General features: G+C 41.5%; 1 protein-coding gene across 1 annotated transcript; it reads right to left on the reverse strand.

The window, feature by feature from the left end:
- Window positions 1–8,450: 8,450 nt before the first annotated feature.
- On the reverse strand, window positions 8,451–15,547 carry ESM1 (endothelial cell specific molecule 1). The gene is made up of 3 exons (XM_035310809.1): window positions 14,896–15,547; window positions 11,483–11,638; window positions 8,451–9,305 (listed from the first exon to the last, which is right to left on the reverse strand). The coding sequence occupies exons 1-3, from the start codon at window positions 15,194–15,196 to the stop codon at window positions 9,205–9,207; spliced, it is 558 nt and encodes a 185-aa protein (XP_035166700.1). The 5' UTR covers window positions 15,197–15,547; the 3' UTR covers window positions 8,451–9,204.
- Between the last annotated feature and the right edge of the window lie 1,186 nt (window positions 15,548–16,733).

Genomic DNA, 16,733 nt, shown 5'->3' on the forward strand with positions numbered 1-16,733 from the left:
AATACAACAGGAACGGATATTTTTTTTATTACCTGTCCTTCTAGACTTTTCCACCTCTAAAGTCTCAGCAGGCTCAGAGATATATTTGGGCAGGGAGGATATATTGGACAGGGATTTATTTTTTGCAGTAGAGAGGATCCTCCTGTGATTTAATTTATATTCCTCAAGAAAACAATAAAATTTAATTGCAGCTGACAATTAGCAAAATTCACTTATACCTTCTGTCTTATCTAAAAGCGTATTTGTGTGAAGAAATGCTGGTCCCAAAATATCTATGTGAACAAGAATGCTTTTACATGAATCTTCCTGAAGAAACAGTTTTGTAAGTGCACAAGCCTGCTAGAAGCAAACATCTGGCCAGAGCTGGAGAAAGCATTCGTGACTCTTTTGCAATCTTACTGAGCTGAAATAAATCAAACCAACATTATCCATGTCTTGCTTAGAGCTTCTTCATTAAAATTGCAAGGCTCTAAGGTACAGAGTAACTACACATCTTCCACTGTAATCAAGTCCCCCCATGCCAAACCATAGAAACCAGAAGTCAGACTAATACACATCCTTCTTATTATTAAAGTATTGGAGGTTTGCCTCACACATGTTCTGCAAGCACTTCATGGAAGAGGATAATACAACACAAAAGTCACCTGCAATAGCTATCTGGTGGGAGCCCTTGCTCTGGCACAGGGTACCAGTGGAGTCATGAGTGGCCTCCTTCCTTGGTTTGCTATCTGCAATCTGTAGAGCCTTCCTGTCTATGGTAGCAGCAATGGGGAATGCTCTAATAGTGGTGAGATGCTCATGAAATGTTAAAGGAAGCACCATAATGTGGTGAAAGATTTTTATTATCCATTGGGCTCCCTGCTGTAATTTGCACATGTAAAATGTCCATGTCTGGTCAGCACAGCCTCACCTGAATTTCTTTATAAATCACATCAGTGCTTTTTAGAGCGCAAGAGCTACAGGTAGCTCATTTGCTATTTCGCTGTATGTGAGCGCTGCCAGATGAACTCTAAATGCTTCTGTCTCCTTCCTTATTAAGGCTGCTATTTATAGCCCCTTTGGCTGCATTCCACCTGAGGATCAGATTGTTTACATAGAGTGAGGATATATTGTATTTTTCTAAATAGAGAGCACATTTTTTGATTCATAAAAAAAAAAAAAAAAAAAAAAAAATATTTTCCCTGCACAACATAATGGACAGATTGTACTTCTCAATCCTGGCTGAAAATCCAAGGATTTCCAGAAAAAAAATGGGTTAGTAAGGATATTCAAATGCATGCAGGAAAATAGAGAATATCCAAGTAATAAACACAAATAAATACATTTAAATGCAAGTAAAGGGAATTTATCTCAATCAAATGTTTAACACAGGTTTATGGTCGCATTTCTTGCAGCAGGTCCTCTCTGCTACTAACAATATATAAAGTTCTGCACAGCTTCACCTCCCTTAGTCAGTGCTACTGATCCCATTATTTCTCTTTCAGGAATTTTGCTATTTTCTTTTTTGGATGCAGGACGGAGTCAAAAGATTTGGAAATCTACAAACCCAAATGGAAAAGGAAGATGGTAGATTCTGTATACAGTGAAATGCCAGGTTTTTTCTTCCACCGAATTCCCCATGTATTACTAAATTAATCATGTCTTGGTAGAGCAAGAGTCCCTGTATGAGACGTGATATGCTTTTCTCCTTTCTACATTGTTTTTCAGTTCTTCAGCTTCTCCTAACATCATGGGGGAAAATATTACAAAGGTAAGAGCTATTCTCTCCATCCCTTTTTTTTTTTTTTTTAAAAAAAAAAAAAAAAAAAAAGAGAGACAGAGAGAGAGATATTTTAGTACTATGGTATTGCAGCAGTTTCCAGGATAGTAACACATGCAGTGGGCATAAACTCTCACATGTTGAACCAGGTAATACATATGTATCAGCCAAGAGAGATGTTTTTGACATATCAATTTGATCCTAGGGAATTAAGTGTCCTAAGAAGGAATTCTAATCCAGTACATCACAAGACAGGCCAGTGTGTGGCCATTGGGCCAGTTATAGGCTCAGGCTTATATGGAAAATGAGGTTTATTATGTTCTTGCCTGCCTCCCATTAATTCCAGCCACTGCCGCATCACTTGGTTGCGGCCTGCCCCTGAAATGCGACCTTTTAGCTGCCTTGAAGCCTGGTCTTTCCATTACTGCAAAAAGCCCAAGGAAAATAAAGTTTTAAAATAAAAAAATAGAAAGGAAGTTTAAATTGAAGTGACTAGAAAGGGAGTTTCAGTACCACCCCCCCTGCAAAGGCACGCACAAAGCTGCGTGGTGGGTTCTGCCCAGCTGGATGGCAGGGGGCAACAGGCCGGGTGCAGGCCCCACAGCTGCGTTTGCTGATGTGCTGTGGGCAGCTGGGAGGCTTACTGGGATCACGTCCAAGGATGAACACTGTGGGGCTGGGGGTTAAGGTTGGATGGTGCCTCTTTCCCAGATAAATCACTTCAGATACCAGGAAAACAAAGGTTTCCAGGAAGCCACCCTGCCTTGGACTAACACTTGTGAGAAGCTGCAGGTGGGCCACCAGTTCATGAAGTGACCAGGCCGAGGGCTGCCCAGCCTCTCCACTCACAGCCAAGTCTTTCAGGGCTGTTCTGGGGCACAGCACAAGCATCTCTGCCACTTTCACTGGTAGGTGCCACCCGGGGCGGTTCCCTGCCTTCTTGTCTGTTTTTTTACCCGGTCACTGGAGAGACTGACCTGGCAGTCTATTTCTGGACTGGACCCATAGGTCTCATTTTAGTCGTTAATTTTCTCTATTACTGAACTGTAAGCTAGCAATATGTTTGCTACCTCTTACCTTTTTTTCCCCCTCGACGTGTAAAGACACTGATAATTATGCTGCAATGCAATATAATAGTTTCTATTACAGTCTGTAGTATAGGATGTTGCAGACACCATTACAGTACAAACAATATACCATTTTAGTGACATCTGAAATTCACAGAGGAATAAAAAGTCTATATCCCATCCACAATTCAAATAATATATCAAAAATATATTTCCAGCGTAGACGAAATTTTAATGCCAAACAGCTGTATTGGCTTCAAGTGTGCAAAACATCTTTAATGCACTTTCAAGTTCTATTTCCTTGTACAAATACATTCACGCAAGTGTTGTGAGACATGTCACTACCTAATCACCAGAGTGTAATTAACAGTATATATTTGCCTCTGTGATCTACTCGGACATATGCATCAGTGCAAACTCACCAAAGTATATGTTTTAAAGAAAAATATATTTATTATCACCTCTGTACATGCTTGATATCTATTTAAATGGACTGTCAGGTCACAGCAGTGTTTTGAAGGTATTTCCTGACACCTGCAGAGTTGGTAAATATTTCCTGTTTTTGTTGTGTCTGTTGAAAATAGGAATTTTACAAGTTGGAACAGATAACTTGACAGGCACCATGATCCCCAGTCTGGAAGATCTAAATGTGGTTTCCATTGGGGTCTGTGACTGTTCAAGGGCTGCACGGTCCTGGATTATCCTTGGGCTACAAAACGGTATGTTCTTGCTTTCTTGCTCTCCCAAAATAGGCACCAGTGTTACTCAAGCATAGTGATTTGTGTATCTATGTTCTGGGTGGCCAATAATGATGCAAAACCCATCTGCGTGGCTTAATTCTTGCAGAATGGGTGAGTATAGCAATTATATAGGTGATAATGCAGCAAGATCTCTGAAAGCTGAAGCATTCCTTCCTGTCTCTCAAACAGCACCCTGTGCATTTGTGGGGTAGGCAAGATTCTCCGTGTAAACAAACAAACCTGTGTTTGGATGAAGAACAAGGCAGAGATTTCCTTAACTTTATTAGTATGCTGTGCTCCTGATCCTCCCTGATCCCCTCCCATCCACCATGCTCAGTTCAGCAGTCTCAGTTCAGACTCTTATGCTGGCTCCCTTCTCACTTTTGAAAGCTATCAAGTAAATACTTAACTGAAATTCAGAGCAACATTTAATTGTGCGTAAGCTGATCTTCACTGTTCTAATGAGACTCAATTGATTTTTTTCATGAAACAACATAATTAACACAGTCCTTCTGCTCCCAGCAAACACCAGGCATACAAATGTGTTATTTGATAAATTAGGACAGCCAAAATCATATGAACATTACATGAAAAAAATTTTTCTTCCTCAGAAGAGAAACATCTATTTTTGAAGAACAAATAATGGATTGGAATGCCATTGAAATCCAAACACAATATTAGTATGTTCCTGAAAAAAAAAAAAAAAAAAAAGGGTACAATACTAAGGGAGAATGCACAAGAGCCCTTGCAGCTGTGTCACACTTTCCTGTTTGTTATTTTTAGTTTTCTATTCCCGCTTTTTATTTTGGGCTTTGCTTTGCTTCCTATGCAGCTTCCCTTTAACTCCTGTATAGCTCTTTCTTACATAGTTCAGGCATTTATTTTTTTTCTCTCTCTTTTTTTTTTTTAATTATTTTAAAGGAAACCCAAGCAGTACTGTCCAGTTTCAGGAACTTATGTTTCTTTTGACAGTGGTCAAGTTCTTGGTTTTCTGAAGACATTTAGGAAATTTACATTGGTAGTTTTCAGCTTTGAACATGATAAGGCTTTATAAGCATATGAAAAACATCAGCTCACAAGAAGAATGCAAGTCTGCATTTTGGTATGTCCTGGTCCACTTTGCACCTGGGAAACTGATGGTGTCTGGACCAGCATTACAGTTTCAGGACAGCATTTAACAAAAAAAAAAAAAAAAAAAAAAAAAAAAAAAAAAAAAAAAGGTTTTAAAACACTGTCTTATGATTATTTTTTTTTTCAGGCCAGGACCTATCCACACAGAAATTGTTAAGAACATCAGCTGAGGTCTAAAAAAGATATCTGGGGGGTGGTGGGTGGGGAAAAGTCTTAATTTCCCCCACAGTAAACTTAATTGCAGAGGAAGGCTTGCAAGTGTGCACAAATAGACTCAGAAACACGTACTCACTTGTTTGGTCCAAAAGGTGTTAAATAAATAAATAAATAAATAAATAAATAAATAAATAAAAATTTTGAAATTAGTATCATGATTTCTAGGACTTGGCTCCCAACAGAAACTGTGACACTTGGGGCTGGCAATATTGCTACTGTCCAACAGCAACTATGAAATCAGAGTACACAGCAAAGTGAAGGTATCTGCTTCCCTCCAGAACCTTTCCCCCCACTACTTTATAAAGCTTTTATTGATTGCCAGGGTGGACACACACTAAGCAGGAGGTGAGATTGGGCTTGGCCAATACATAAGGGCAAATAATGGGACACCAGAAACCTGAACATTTCACACAGTAAGTGCATGGTAGCTGGTCTCCGTTCTGGTATTAGGTAAAGTAAAGCCATCTTTCAACACTGCTCCTCACTTCAGTGAACAGTATAACATAGGAGAGAGTTAAAAATGGTCATACTAGGACAGGCTGAAGATCCTTCTAGCCCCATAACTTCTTCATAATGACACTTAGTGCTCTCACATCCATCCAGACTGCTGTTCTTTTTCCCAGCAGGTAGGGAACCGCCCCGGGTGGCACCTACCAGCGAAGGTGGCAGAGATGCTTGTGCTGTGCCCCAAAGCAGCCCTGAAAGACTTGGCTGCGAGCGGAGAAGCTGGGCAGCCCTCAGCCTGGTCACTTCATGAACCAGTGGCCCACCTGCAGCTTCTCACAAGTTTTAGTCCAGCACGACTTACACATTTTATCACACTTACATATCATAAGCCAGTGTTGAACAATACAGTAAATGACAACCATAAATCAGCCCCAAGAAGTTATAAACAGCATGACAGGGAGTGTAGACAGCCAGTAAGGTGTTACTTAAGAACTCTGAGAACAAGTACAAGTCAGAGAGCAAAACCTCAGCATTGTGACCAGTAACAATTAAATTAATATAATACTTATAACAAATTTGTCTAACATGCTCTGATTGGACCTGTCGTTATCTCAACACTTCAAGCCCCAAATTGGGAAAAAAAAAGGACTGTTGTGGTTTAACCCAGCAGGTAGATGAGCATCACACAGCTGTTTGCTCACCTCCTCCTACAGCGGGATGGGATAGAGAATTGGGGGGAAAAAAAGGTAAAAACTCATAGGTTGAGATAAAGACAGTGTAATAAGACAGAGAAGGAAGGAATAATAATGACAACAATGATAATAACAATAATAAAAGAATATACAAAGTAAGTGATGCACAATGTAATTGTTCAACTGACCAATGCCCAGCCAGATCCCAAGGAAGAACACACCTTGGCCAGCTCCCCCCCCAGTTTATTGTTCAGCAGGACACCACACGGTGTGGGACATCCCTTTGGCCATCGTGGGCCAGCTGTCCTGGCTGCATTCCTTCCCAGATCCTGGTGCACCCCCAGCCTCCTTGCTGGCAGGGCAGCACGAGGAGCTGAAACATCCTGGGCTCTGTGTGAGCACTGTTCTGCAACAGTTAACACATCTGTGTGTTATCAGTGTTATTCTCATTCTGAATCCAAAGCACTGCTCCCCACTGTTTACTAACTAACTCTATCCCAGCTGAAACCAGGACATTACCTAACTTGAGGCGTGTGAAGGAAGGAAAGGTCAGCTGAAAAGAGAATGCCTGAAACAGGCAGGGTTAGCTGAAGAAAGGGAAAATGTCTAAGAAAATCCACATGTGCAGTGGGAAGCCAGGACAGATGTGAAAAGAAAGGTCAAAAGATGAACGAGTAGAAAATAGAGAGGCAGGCTAGGAGTCTTTGGTCCCATAATCATTTTATCATTTGCATCGTTTCTTCTACAACATTAATTTCACTACCACTAGTATGAACAGGTAGAAGTTTCAAATGATAATGGGTACAATTTTCTTCCATTATTTCATGTTGGAAGCTATTGTGTGTGGAGAAATCTCTCACAAGAGCAGCTGAGGAAATACAAAAACATTTTACAAATCAGATGGAAAATAAAAGAAAGCATCCCAAAACAGTTTGCAGATGTTCCCCTCTTTCTCCTTTCATCCTTTATTTGCCACATGTGAATCTATAGGTTACTCCCATATGGTAAATCAAAAAGTGCCAGGGAATCACAGCTGCTGGTCCCTGGCATGGCTGTGGCCTGACCAGCAAGAGGGCTCCCAGACATTTCCTGTGCTTGGCCAGGGAGGCACCATCCCCAGCAAGCAACCTGGGCCCAGACACCTTGTGTTGGAGGTGGAGGTGCTTGAAAGTGACACAAGCCATTCTGGACACAAGCTGTTCCCTGCCACTCAGCTTCATAAAGAATGGTCCCCAGCAAATTCACCCAAGTAGATGCAGGCAATGTAAAATCACTTCTATGGATTTGGGAGCAAAACTGTGCTGAGCCTGCATGCATAGTGGCTCTGCCATCACCAATCTTACTCTGTCACTAATGGATAGACACAACAGTGATGCTTTCAGTTTTGTTTGTTTTTCTTTTTTTAATTGAACAATAATAACATATACATTTAAAAATCAACCAGCTTATTAGATTTACATTCAAGAACTCATAATGTCATTTATGACACTGGCAAAATAGTAATAATGTATGCAAATATTTACTACATTCTTTAAATAATTCTCTTCAGTTTGTTGAAGGAACATGGTTTTGATCCTGTTCTCACTGAAATTGAGAAAAGATTACTTTTTATATCAATAGATGAGAAGCAGTATCTTTGCCTGTAAATATCCCCAAATAATATTATGCTCTCTCTACAGGTTAAAATGTGGTATATGCTAGTTCAAGATTTATATTTATGTTTCTTGGACTGTCATGGCAAGAGGACCCGTGCTGCCCTACTGATGTCTGGATGTTCGCTGTTGTCATTGTCCTTTTGTTCTGACACGGCGTGATTCAGTGCTTCCCTCCCAGGTGAGAGCACACTGCTTTGGATCAGGGTTTGGACTCTTGAAAGTCTTTGGAGTTTCCTGTTCATAGTTTTAAGGTATGTTTTGAGACTCCGCACCAAACCTTGCCTGTGGTACTGTGTGCTTCTTCTCTCACTGAGGTCACTGACAAAGCTCACGTTGCTATCAGAGGAAATAATTCAATTCAAACTGCATTTCCAATGAGAGTGCTCTGCCTTAGGAGGCAGTTCATGCAGTCCAGGTTCACTCAGATATAGCGGCATTCATTTCCATTGTCTGAGGATCCGGTTGTTTCTAAATGTATTAGAAAACCCATCAAAGTGTGGATTATTATGTTACAAATCCATAATCCAGTCTGGGCTGAATGACGGACTGCCAGTTCCTACAGCACTCTAAAGTAGACAAATTATGGGGCAGGAGCCAGTGATGAGGACGGAAAGTACAAAGACCCACTTGCTGATGTCTGGCCTTGGTCCCACTCTTCCCCAAGGAATGCAAGCATTGCCTTAATGGCACCAAAATAGCTGCTTTGTAGAAACATATACATTTAAATAATGCTGAACAGCTTCTTTCTTTTCAGGTCCTCCTCTACAAATCTGTGTAATTTACTGAGCATCTGTTTCTCTGTACAGAATTTAATCTTAGAAATCTACCTTAATACAATATATGACTCTAATATCTCAGCTAAGTTTTTCATAAGACATAAACTTAAATGCTGAGTGTTTTCTCCTCTAAGAAAGGTATATTTATCTCCAAGGAATTGTCACCAAACTTTTTTTTAAAAAAATAAAAATAAAAAATAAAAAAATAACAGAAAATGATGGGTGACTAACACTGGTTTATATCATTCATACCTTTGAGCTCCTACGTTGTTATTTATTATTCTTGATGATGTGACTCAGGAGGGGCATTGCTTTCTGTCCTGGCATTTGTTGATGTGCATTTCTTTTGCAATGGCTTCACACCCCCAAACTGTCCAGTGAATTCAGTGAGAGCTTTCCTGGCTTGAGGCTGCAAGAATCATCCTTTGACTTCATTTAAATGAATTGTGTTGTTTTTTTTTTCAATATTACTATACATTCAGCAATCCACAATATGTTTCTCTGTTCAAATACTTATCAAAACAAATATCAAAAATCATATACACTGTACAGTCTATTTTTAAGTAAACATTTTTCTCATGAAAAACAGAATCACAATTGGCCTTCAGAGGTTACATTTTCGTATGATATAGATGCACTTTGTTCTTAAAGTGTGTTGTTGCATATTCAATAATCTGTGAGAAATGCATTCACTTGGCAGTCTTATTAGCGTCAGTAAGTATCAGCGAGGATTTAGCCATTTCATTACCGGAGACCGAATTGCTTTCTCCTTAACAAATTCCTCTTTTACAGAATTGCCATCCCCTGATGCCATGTCGTTCTCTGAAAATATAATTTAAAAAGAAAATAGTAAATTTCATGATAATGATAAAAATAGAGTATTTTCCTGCAGCAATGTTTCTGTCTTGGGGAACACCTAGAAAAAGGTCAGTTGACAACTCTTCTTGCAGGAATCAAGCTGAATGCCTCCAGTTAGCCAGTCACAAAATTTCTGCTGAATTATGGCGTAAGGCAGATGTGTTTTCTAATAGTTTAAGCATAAGGCAGGTGACCTGAGTGCAGTTTCCAGTTCTCACTGTAGCACTCACATGTGAGATGGGACCAAACCACACATCCTCACAGGGATAGCTACAGCAGTAAATTAAAGATGCCTGCAGCTATTTTCTGGCTGAGGCCAGCTGGCATACAATAGCTTGATCCATGCCATTAAGCTCTCTTGTGCTCCAAAAAAAATAAAAATAAAAAAGTAAATGATATCCCGTTTGTCTACTGGAAGTGGTTCCTGGCTCACGCTAATTCCTGAGCTGCGGCTGAGGCTGCTTGGCAGGGCTGGCTGGCCTGGGGCAAAGCACGCCAGCCGCTGCCCTACTGTTTGACAAAGAAGGTGATCACTTTGCAATATGCAGGAACACACTCTGGCACCCTTTAATTCACTAGAGCATATGTAGCTGCAATGCCTTTATAAACTATGTGGGCCAGAAACTCATCCAATTAAAATACAGAAGCATTCACGGCTGTTTTAATTAGCTAAGAATCTGTTCTAGATTATAGAGCTGACTCTGAAGACCACAATCAAACCAAATCTTGCATGACCACCCCATGAACTACTGCACACAGAGGTCCTGATCCAGTGATGAACTTCTGAGGGACAGATTTCCGTGTGAAATCTTTCCTTGGTTAAAAAAGTCACATTTGTTTCCATGGGCTCAGGATTTCATCCTGGCTGCTATCAAGCAATGTGGTGAACACTGAGTGAGCAGAAGGTTTGGGATAGAACTCAAGGGAGAGGAAAGGGGTGGAAGCACCAAGGAAAACAGGCTACCTGGGAAGATCTGGAGTATATACTAGGCACAGAAAAAAAGCAAGGCAGGAATGTTTTCTCATGATATCTTAGAACCTAATAATAAAAGCAAAAGAACACAATCACAGAGGAAAATCGGGAAGGATCGGGACTGACCCATCTTGCAAAGTATTTTTCAAAAATCCTTTTAAATGTAGTAGGAGCATAAGCCAGTTCGTTTCTGTCTAAGCTTTTCTAACTAAAGAGTGGGAGAAAGATAACAAATATCAAGGCAAAAAATTCTAGATACTTTAATATAACGGGAGAAAATAAAAACAAGGCAAACAAACTGCAGCAGGAGGAGAAATAAAATGCAAAATCTTTTGGGTGAAATTCTAAAGAAACCAGTAGTTCTAGGACTATGTCTCTGATATTTATTTAAAATGCCTGTATTTCTATTCATTTTGATTTGTGTTTAAATTTAGGGTAAATATTGTTTGGTTAAATATACCTCAGTGCCATCAAGAACTCTTTGACTCTTTAGTCAAAAGAGGAAGAAAAAATAATCCCAGCTATAAAAAAAATCAGTGATCACTTCCTCCTGCCTCAAAATATTCCAGCTTTCCACATCTTAAAAAAAAAAAAAAAAATAAAAGATAAAAAAAAAAACTTGAAAAATCTGTTACAGGCTTCACAAACAGTCTTAAATATAATAAATTATTCCAAAAATATTGTGATAAATAATTAAAATAAGGCATTTCATAAAAGAGCTCATTGACATCTGAAAACGTAGAAAACTCTGTCTTCATGGGAAAAATATCTTATTTTTACTGTATATACCTGACAGTGGTAATGTAATCTAGTGAAACCCTATTTGTATTTCATCTGAGCTGGCTAATGCAAGTCCTAGCATATCCTCCCATTGCACAGGTGGCATTGCACTGCTAGTGCATTCAACAGCTGCAACGTATTTTGCCCATGTTAGGAGTTCAAAATGCTTTTACCATGTTTTACAGCTCACATAAATCCTTGCCTTATGTTAAGAGAGCTGCCAACAAGGGAAAAAGAAAAAAAGAAAAAGAAACTATGTGGCTTGTGATGTTAGCTGTTTGCACAGCTCTACCAAAGTACACACCACTCATGCACACCATGTACAGTGTGCTAGTAGATCACGTACAAGGCAATTTCTGCTAAAATCACCTGCCCCACCAAGCCTTACCTGTGTGTGAAATTATTTTTCGTCGATTTGGAGGCTTTGAAGCAGACAGTTGAAAAAATGGGAACTTCAAGCACTTCCCAGTTACTCTGTCACAGATGCCAGATGGGCAGTTGCAGGTTTTCCTGCACTCCATGCCGTAGGTACCATAGGGACACTCTGAAAATAAAATTTAAAAAAAAAAAAAAAAAAGGTTGTAAAGCACTGCAGTCATCAGTGATCCAAGTCAGCACTCCCAGTAGCTGGCCTGCATGTAATAGCTGGCCTGAAACTCCTGCAATATTAAATTGCAAATACAAAGCAATATGCAGATGTGAACATGTAATTACAGAGGATGTCATTAAAGGATTAGCACTGCATTTAGAGAAGAAGAACACCTCCGAAAGTTTCTGAGCCCGCTGCTTGGGCACATTACCTGACCTGGGGGACCCACAGGGCTCAGAGCTGCCAGTGCCAAGGCTGCCTGCAGCAGGAGCACGGCACCGGCTGGGAGATGGCTGCCGGCATGACCCTGAGGAGCTCTCCAGGGTGGCAGTGCATCCTCCTGTCCCCAAACCCCGGCAAGGTAAGGAACACTCCCAGGGATGTGCACACCCATATGAAAAGACTGTATGCTCAAACTATCTTTTCCAACCCAGATGCATGGTCACCCTAAATGACAAGTCCCAGAGAGTTTCCCTTTCAAGTCCTAAAAGCAGATTAATTCTGTGTTGGACCAAGGATCCATCTAGCCCATGCTGCCACAAAATACTTCAGAAAACTGTGATCATAGCATATATGACACCTCCATGTCGTGATTTAGCACATGTGACATCTCCCTGTCATGTCCTCCTTTTCTCCCCCATTTCAAGCTCTGGGAATTCCCAAGCCAGACATCGTTTCTGTGCATTTAACATCCCACAACAAGGTTATCCTTCTCTATGCAGTCTCCTCTTGAACCAATGCAAATATTTAGTTTTGCTATGCAACCAAGACTATCTGGAAAATCAGGCTAAAGCCACAAAATGAAGCCAACATTTGACAGTTCTCTGCATGCCCAATGGGTATGCATTTGTAAAGGAAAAGCACTTTAAAAACAACCAGCTCCCTCCTGAGCACGGTGCAGTGAATCCTTCCCGCCCAGAGGACCTCATTGAGCTTTGCCACCTTCTCCAGCAAGGGGGAAGCATCCCAACCAAGGATGCTCTTTGATCTGCAGTTTGTCCCCATAAAGCAAAACCCAGATCCTGACAAAACAAAGTAGTCTGCTTGTGCAGAGTCCTCCCTGAAGGACAAGCAGGGAGGGCTGACAACATGGGGCATTAATCTGTGTGTTGTGGCTGCTCAGCCACCCAGCTCAGTGATGTGGGATGCAAAGCTGGGCACAACAGAGTGGAAACAAGCCTGAATCCACAGCGCTTGGCTCCATGCGCAGTAATCCCAGCATTGATGATGCTCGTCAGGTCTGATGAAACAGAGATCTGAGTCAATTCTGCCATTCAAAGGTTATGTTCAGCAGGAGCCTACTCCTACATAAATTAGCAAGTAGCCTACGGTGATTTAAGGGAAACAAGAACAGATTCTCACTGTGATGAAAATAACTCTAATTAAGAGTCTATTTACAAACAGAAGTGCAGAGCACCTTTCTTCCTTAATCTGTTTTGGACAATAATAAAATTGCTACTTATAAGAATGCAATGCGCTCTTATAACAATGTCTAGATAAGAACCACTAAAACATTAATGAATACTCAGAAAACTGCTCTGACACACACGGGGCATACTCTACCCATTCTAGAATTAAGAAATTGAAGAAAACAGAACTCAGGTCATTTGTCTACAACTTCAAAGTAAATCAGTCACATGCCATTAGAAAGAATCCAATCACCCTGGCTACATTAATTATTACAAACATGGAAGTTATTAAAATGAGTGATCCACTATCATGGTTATAAATGCATACCTAAAATAATAATACTTGGTCTGATGAAGTTCACATAGGTACAGAAAGAGATCGTACTATCTCAGAGCTGAGATGAAAAAGAAGAATTTGAAATGAGATATATATCTAGTATTATATATCTATAATATCTAGTGCAAATCTGTATATGGAGAATACAAACTTTAAGTACCAACTTAAAACTCAAAGTTTAGCTATGGCTTTATTGAAATCAATGAGAGTTTTTTCATTGACTCACTGGGAGAAAGGATTTTACATTTTCTACAGAGCTTCCAAGACTCAGCTACAGAGATTCAGATCTCATGTCCCTCAATGTTTCTTTTTTCCCATTTTAAGCTTGCTATTGAAAGACACTTATGTGAGGATATTGAAAAGTATAGAATAGTTCAAAAAACTGTTAAAAGAACTAGGGATGGTACCTTGCACTGCAGCATTTTTAATAAACTGAAGATCAGTCAGCTGTCTCCGGAAAATACTATTTTGGTGGGTGCACCAAACTTACGATCTTTATGCATAAATTCTAACCTTTAGAGACAAGAGGAGTGTTTTCAGTTTCACCCTCAAACATGCACATTAATACATTTTTACATACCAACGTATATAAATGTGTGCTCCATGTAAGTCATCCTGAATGATTTTTGCAGCGTCTGGTCCTAAGTCATGCCTTTAACTGAGACTATTATAATACTGCTAACGTTTAACTGCCAAAACGCCTCTGTGTTTAAGGAAGTTATTCAGAGGCATATCTGTATCTGCTTACTGAAGTGGTAAACGAACACAGGAAAACTCACTGCTTCCACGCTTTGCAAAGCATTATTTTTACTTACTTACTTTAAAAGCTTTCCTTCTACCTCTCAGCAGCTTGATAGCCCCTCTATGTTAGAAGATTCTCCTTTTTGCACATAACAACAACAGATCTTAACTGAAAAAATGCCGTCATGACGAAAGACATCAGCATGCAGCCTACCTGGCATCAGCTGGGAGCAGTGGCTGCCTGCTTCTCTCCCCTCCAGCTCCTGCTCTTTATCCCTGCCCGTCACACAGGAGGGTCTCTGCCTCCCCTGACCACATCCCCGGAGCAGCTGGGTACCTCAAAGGCAGGAGTGAATTAGACACGACAACGTCCTGTGACAAGGTTGGACGTGCAAGATTAAGGTCTTTGCACACTGCACAAGGGCACCCAGCCGCTCAGCAGAAGGGTCAGGACTAGCACCTGGGTCTCCAAAGTCCCCATCACAAACCTTATCTCTGTGCACACCCCATACAGATTTCCTCACAGGTGTCCCCAGGTCTAAATAACACTCTCCCATCAACAAGGCTGTTCATTCCTACATGTAACACCTGTTAATACCAGCAGGCATTTTTCACTTTCTTCTTGGCTAAGGGCCTGCTTCAGACCTTCCAAGCAGGAGGCAAGTCCTACAGGTCGGCTGCTGTCAAACTGCCACAGCGGGTCCATGCAAAGTGAAGGTCATTACCTTTGCAGATACCAAATTCATCACCAAAGTCATCCTCCTCAGTGTAAAACTGGCACTTCAGCCCCGGGCCACACTTGACACCATCCATACCGGAGACGGTGCGGTAGCAAGTCTCCCCCAGCGCAGCCGCGCACACCCTGCAGCAGCCGCAGTCATCCAGCACCGTCCGCTTACAGCGCAAGGTGCTTTTGCACGCATTGCTCTCACAGGGCTCGGGGCAATCTACTGCGTATTTCGCACTCCAAGCGGTTCCAGTGTGCATGGGCGTCAGCAGGAGTGTGAGCAGCAGGAAGACCTTCATGTCTTGCAGGGGTCAATGCTCGGTCCCAAAGAGCAGGCTTTAATGTTCAGCCCGGTGCCTGGTGCTGAGGGAAGCAGCAGTACAGAATCCAAAGCGGTAGCTGCACACATCAGCCTACAAGTTTATGAGCTTTATACAGCGTGTTGCCCACATGCTGCACCGTCGTCAGCTTCCTCAATCCGGCAGTGCTGCTCCTGCCAGCCTCCCCTGTTTCAGTTTATGAAATCCAGGATGAAGGTTGGATTAGCACTCTGCTGCCATCCAGGAATTGAAAAGCCTGAGCTGATGTAATCTGTTATGTTTAGTTGGTTGTTTTGCATGAGGACTGAAAACTCTCTCACATCCGTCTCAAATGCTCAAGGACGTCTGCCAAAAGGAAAAAAAAAAACACACACACACAACCAAAAAAAAAAAAAAAAAAAAGAGAGAGAGACAAGTATGTTGCATACCTTCCTTCAGGACAGGGATGGCTCCGAGGCGGGCGCTGCTGACAGCACCGCTCTGCCCTGCACACAGCTCCTGCGGCCAGAAGACAATCACACCGACTCACCTCCCGGCGAAAAGGATAATTTTGCAAAGAGCAAACCTTCGCTTTCCCCTCCGAGGGGAGGTGGGCAGTTGCTGCGAAGCGCAAAGTGAGATCATGCCATTTAATGTCCGAGCTCAGATATTTCAGCAGTGTTTTTCCTGCCTGCATTGAAATGGTATTTTTAATAAGTATTTAGGTGGGGATGAATTAAATATTTCACTCAGGGTTATTGCTAGAAACAGGTCAGACAGAAACCAGGATTTTGTGGGATCTTCCGCAGGAAGTTGAGGAAAATGATCAATGAGATGCCCCTGACCTCACAACCAAAGGGGAAAATCCCCATCTGTCACCAACACCGGCTGCACAGCCCAAATGTGGATCCAGAGGGACTGACTCTCCTCTCCTTTACACCACCTCTACCCCAACCAAGCTCTGTGGGATGCCCTGGTGTTGCTCCTGAATGAGACTAATATAAATAAACTGAAAATAAGCCTCAATTTTCCCCCACCCCCTCTTAGACTTCATTCACACTGCCAGAGACTTGACAAGAAACAGCAAACAAGCTAGGAGTTCAGCACAACAGATGAGCCACCAGAGAGATGGAAATTTCTGCTCTAGAGACAGATCTGCAGGAAAGGAGAAAAGGAACGAACCTAATCATAAAGAAATCTCTGAACAGCAAAAATTGCTGCCACCGAAGTTAGTGGGAAGAGAGTCAATGTAAACTTGTAGGTGGCTAGCTTGCCATTTGGGAATCCTGCACCTCGCGTGGGCTGAGGATGCTGCCAGCAGGCTGCCAAAGTGAAGGAAAGGCTGGAAATATGCTAGAAATACAGGGGGTCAGGAAAGCCTTTTCTTCATGAATGCAAATGTTCACTGATAGGTCCAAAACAAAAACCAACACATTGTATGTTGCACTTTAGGAAATGTTTCTGGTATGTGTGTTATATGTGGCTATAAGAGCCTGGAGGAGAGGAGAGGAGAGGAGAGGAGAGGAGAGGAGAGGAG

Source organism: Oxyura jamaicensis, chromosome Z, assembly GCF_011077185.1.
Source record: "Oxyura jamaicensis isolate SHBP4307 breed ruddy duck chromosome Z, BPBGC_Ojam_1.0, whole genome shotgun sequence".
NCBI lineage: Eukaryota > Metazoa > Chordata > Aves > Anseriformes > Anatidae > Oxyura > Oxyura jamaicensis.